The sequence below is a fragment of the Chaetura pelagica genome, unplaced genomic scaffold (assembly GCF_000747805.2).
Source record: "Chaetura pelagica isolate M959 unplaced genomic scaffold, ChaPel_1.0 scaffold387, whole genome shotgun sequence".
Classification (NCBI taxonomy): Eukaryota; Metazoa; Chordata; class Aves; order Apodiformes; family Apodidae; genus Chaetura; species Chaetura pelagica.
This window is the reverse complement of record NW_009954101.1, coordinates 371,865-376,565: the sequence shown is the minus strand read 5'-3', so window position 1 is coordinate 376,565 and position 4,701 is coordinate 371,865. Positions and strand designations below refer to the sequence as shown.

At 40.8% G+C, this 4,701-nt stretch overlaps 1 protein-coding gene across 1 annotated transcript in view; it reads right to left on the bottom strand.

Annotated features, from left to right (window-relative positions):
- The window catches only part of LOC104392922 (aminopeptidase Q), a gene marked incomplete at its 5' end in the record, with an annotated part of 30,060 nt that extends 29,727 nt beyond the window's left edge, over positions 1 to 333 (bottom strand). The window contains one exon of the mRNA XM_010002360.1: positions 286 to 333. Within this exon, the coding sequence (XP_010000662.1) occupies positions 286 to 333 (48 nt within the window). The remainder of the gene's footprint in view (positions 1 to 285) is intronic.
- Positions 334 to 4,701: the final 4,368 nt, after the last annotated feature.

The following is a 4,701-nucleotide window of genomic DNA, read 5'->3' as shown; positions in this document are numbered from 1 at the left end:
TGAAAAGCCCCTCCCCAGCTTTCCTGTAGCCCCTTCAGGCACTGGAAGGTGCTCTAAGGTCTCCCTGGAGCCTTCTCTTCTCCAGGCTGAACAGCCCCAACTCTCTCAGCCTGTCTTCACAGCAGAGCTGCTCCAGCCCTTTGATCATCTTCATGGTCTTTCTCTGGACCCTCTCCCACTCCAGAGCTGGATGCAGTATTCCAGGTGGGGTTTCACCAGAGCAGAGTAGAGGGGCAGAATCTGCCCTGCTGGCCACACTTCTTTTGATGCAGCCCAGGACACAACTGGCTCCAGCACACACTGGCAGCTCATCTCAAGCTTCTCATCTACTACCACCCCCAAGTCCTTCTCTTCAGGACTGCCCTCCAGCCATTCTCCCCACAGCCTGTATTTGTGCCTGGGGTTGTGCCAGCCCAGGTGCAGGACCATGCACTTGGCCTTGTTGAACTTCATGAGGTTGGCATGGGCCCCCCTCTCCAGCCTGTCCAGGTCCCTCTGGATGGTATCCCTTCCCTCTTGGGTGTCAACCACACCACACAGCTTGGTATCATCAGCAAACTTGCTGAATTGCTGAATCACAGAATCACAGAATTATTGAGGCTGGAAAAAAGCTCTGAGATCATGAAGTCCAGCCTATAACCAACACCACCACATCAGCTAGACCTTAAACACCTCCAAGTGTGGTGCCTCCACCACTTCCCCGGGCAGTCCATTCCAATGTCTGATCACCCTCTCGGTGAGGAGTGTTTCCTAATATCCAATCTAAATCTCTCCTGGTTCAGCTTCAGGCCATGCCCTCCCATCCTGTCACTATTTGGGAGAAGAGCCCAACCTCCACCTGACTACAACCTCCCTTCAGGTAGTTGTAGAGTGTGTCAAGGAGCCCCTGAGTCTCCTCCAGGCTCAAGGATACACTCAATTCTACTGTCCTTGTCTTTGAAGTAAGGCATGGCTCAAGTGAGAGAGCTGTACAGGGGGACTTCTTGCTTGTCCGTGCAGGAAGATTTTCTTTGTGCATCTGATTCCTTGCAGAGTCAAGTGTGTGCTGTTCCAGCCATCAGCTGCCTTGCTTGTCATCTGTGACAGAAGTATCACCCCCTCTCCTTCTCTATTCTGTCCAATGACAGAAAGAGACTTAAACTTCTGCCAGGGTTGTACAGGAGCAGCAAAACTAACAGGCAACTTAACTGAGGGAATAAATCACTGAAAATAACTACTTATTCTCATGCAGCAAAGTACACTTCTGCACTTTCAGTTGTGCAGTCAGTCCCAGCTTGGCTCTAGGAAACACTGACCACAAATTCTCCTGCATCAGCACAATTACCACCTAAGGAGGCTCTGTACCAGCAGAAACTGGTGCAAACTCTTAGCAAATTTGCCTCCAAGAAATTCTTGTTCAAGAATACAAGACAGCCTATAATTAGGCAAAAGCATTGTGATACAAAAAGAAACATGAGGATGGATTAAATTTTATTTCTCAGCAGGACTCAAAGTTTAAAAAAAAATGAGAATCTTTTGTGCGTGTTACACAAATAAATGGTGTTTCAAACACACTTTACCTCATACTGTTTGTCAGAATTATTAATTATTGTTGCAGCTTTTTTCTTGTTTAGTGGTTAGTTTTTATTTTTTAGGGTGAAGGTATTAGCATGAACTGAATTAATAGTATTTTTTCCACACTTCAATATTATCACAAAACTTATTACCCAAAAGGAAGTTATTTTTTTAAAAACTTACGTTTCCTAAGCAGACAAATAAATTCCTCTCTTAAGTCTACAATTTTGTGCATTGATTTAATTTTCTTTTTTCATAATGGTTGTATAATGCCTTCTCCCCCTAGTAAAACAAAATACAAGCCACAATACTTCAAAATAATGAAAACAAAACAGATAACAGGATCTCAGCCTAAATCTTTGACAATTTATACTACACAGGTTCTTTTTTTAGTTTATTTATTTTTGTTATTTCAAAAACAAGAAAAGGAAAATGAGGAATGCATCCTGCATAGTACGTTAATGCCTAGTAGATGCTGTTTCACCTGATAAAAAACCAGCATAATTATAGAAGAAATGTTTTATGTCGGTGTGAAAAAAATTATTCTTCCTATGCATGTAAGGCTGGATCAGGTGGGTAGTACACACTGTCAACAGTAAAAACACATGCAGTCATCCATGACCAAACTGATACCAATCTTGGTGTTGGAAATTCAGTGAAGTCTTGGCTTTGGTGTGTTCTCTTTTTCACTGTCTCTGTGAACAGCTTTCCTGTATCACCTTGCCACTGTGCTCCTGCTCCGACTTGGACAGAGGACAGGGAATATTTTGTGTCAGCTATACAATTCTGCCAGTTCTGCCAAGAACAATGTGGATATCTGACCAAGAAAAAAGCTGGTGCCAAAGATCAGATGGAACAAATATTTCAAGGACCTCTCTTCTTTTTAGGATCTAGCTGTTTACTGAAAGACTGCCCTTCTGTGCTTACTCTTCTGAAATGAGAAATGTTTAGTGATTTCACAAGCACAAATAACAAAAAACACTTAAGACTTGTAGAATGTGCAAGAAACACAGGAGACTGTATGACTGCAGATAAACAGCACATTGTCTGTCACAGCTGATGGTTTATGAGCTTAAGAAGCTTATGCAGGAATCAGACCCCAAAGGTCTGCCAGATCCAGGTACGAGTCACTCAGGAAAGCTACAGGACAGTCTGCTGGAGATAGTGGTTTCCTCACAGAATAGTAATGAGCTTTCTCCTTACAGATGAAGGACACTGAATGTTTTTAAATCACTCCTGATCTATAATAATCCATTAGAATCCAACTTTTTCCATCATTAACAGCTTGGCAGAGCTTAAAGACAACATCTCTCAAAACACACCTTTTCCAAACTAAAAGGAAGGCAAAACCCTTTCAATGTAACTGGATCCCACCAGATTAGGCTGGTAAAACAATGACTTAATTCTTAGTGGAGGAAAAAAATAACAAGATTCTGTTGCATCCTCTGGATTCAGAGAAAGCCTTTTTAAAGCAGAAAAAGATATGCAAAATCCAGTCAAGAATATCAGGAATGTGGGCAGGAACAAGTAACCAAAACAATATGTTATATCAGTGGATTTCCTTTCATTTATTTTACTGTCTGAACATCTCTTTAACCAGAGTGCGGCCTCACATTTCATTAGTGCTTTGTGATGAGCTAAGAATGGAACTATTGTTATAAATCCTTTAAACAACTGGAAGTTGAACTACACACATTATTATAATGATTTAATTTTTTTCTTTCTTATTTTCTACAGTGGAAGCACAACTGACATTAGATTCTTTTTCCCCATATCCTCCGACTTTTACACAGCTTGATTCAAAAAATGCCAGTCTAATCCAGTTTCTTTTAGATAGGACTTAACTGAATTAATACAGCATCAGAGAGTGCACTGATACAATATTAAATAATTAGGTGCTTGTTCCTTTCTTACTTGTTGGAATCTTCTTTAATTATGTAAATTAAGTAAAGTGTTCTAGATCTTCCTTATCACAAAAGTTGCACAAAAAAATCCTTGAATGAAGAAATAGCAAATGAAGTAAATCAGAATATATTTCCCAAAAAATTCCTGCTACCATACTGCATTTTTCTCAAAGACTAACAAACTTACCTCCCTTCTCTTTAAAAAAAAATAAAAATTTAAAAAAGTTTGCATAAGTTAAATTTTCCAGATGTGTCAAACAATGATATCAGTAAGGATTTCCACCAGAACTGGCAGCTGAAAAGCCAACTCATTGTTGCAGAAAAACCACATAGTTCTTCTCCATTTCAATGTAAACTATTAACTTTATTTTGTGGTTTCTTATTATTGCTACTCATACAGGCACTTGCATGTATGGATCTTGAGGGTAACTGAATATTACCTGCTTAAACAAGAAGTCTGTGAACTGCTGAGATACAGTTATTTTAGTAGACATCGATGGGAGCCAAGAACACTTGAACTTTAACTCTAGTTCTCCTTCTGATTGCTAATCCTCAGCAATTCATTACATCTTTAATTATTAAAAATGAAATCACTTTAAAATGAGCAATTTATCCACCTCTCCCTTAAACACCTGATTTGAGAAATCTGTCTCCCGTTGGGACAATTTGAAACATGATCCTAAATTTCACTTCTCTTTAGCAAGTTTCACATTCATAAGTTTATCATTCCATTCACCTTGAGAAGATCCCAAATAAAAAAAAAAAAAAGAAGCAAGCATTATTTTGTGGGTGAAAAAATGGAAATAATTGGTTGTTTGAAGACAACGTCATGTGAAACAGCACAAAGCCCAGCAGCCTAAAGCAACCACCCATCCCAATTTATCATCCTTCCGAAACTGCAGGTGGTCACAATCTCTGAACTCATGCCCTAGAACATACCAAAATCCTGGGTTTCGGGTCATAAGGACATGCACCCCACAGACATGGGCAGAGGAGGTGAGGAGCTGTCAGTGCACTCAGACATGGATGTACAAGGCCGGGATGAAGACTCTGAGGCAGCCTGTGGCTCCCAGGAACTAGGCATAGGTATTGCCAGACTCCCTGCTGCCAGGCAGGGACACTGAGAGAGAGGTGAAACCGTCCCGAAAAGACTGCTCGACCATTTGAGATAGTCTCTTTCCTCTGACAAAGACAGACCCTCCCCCGCCTGACAGACCCCAAGGGAGCTCTCTCCCAGACCAAC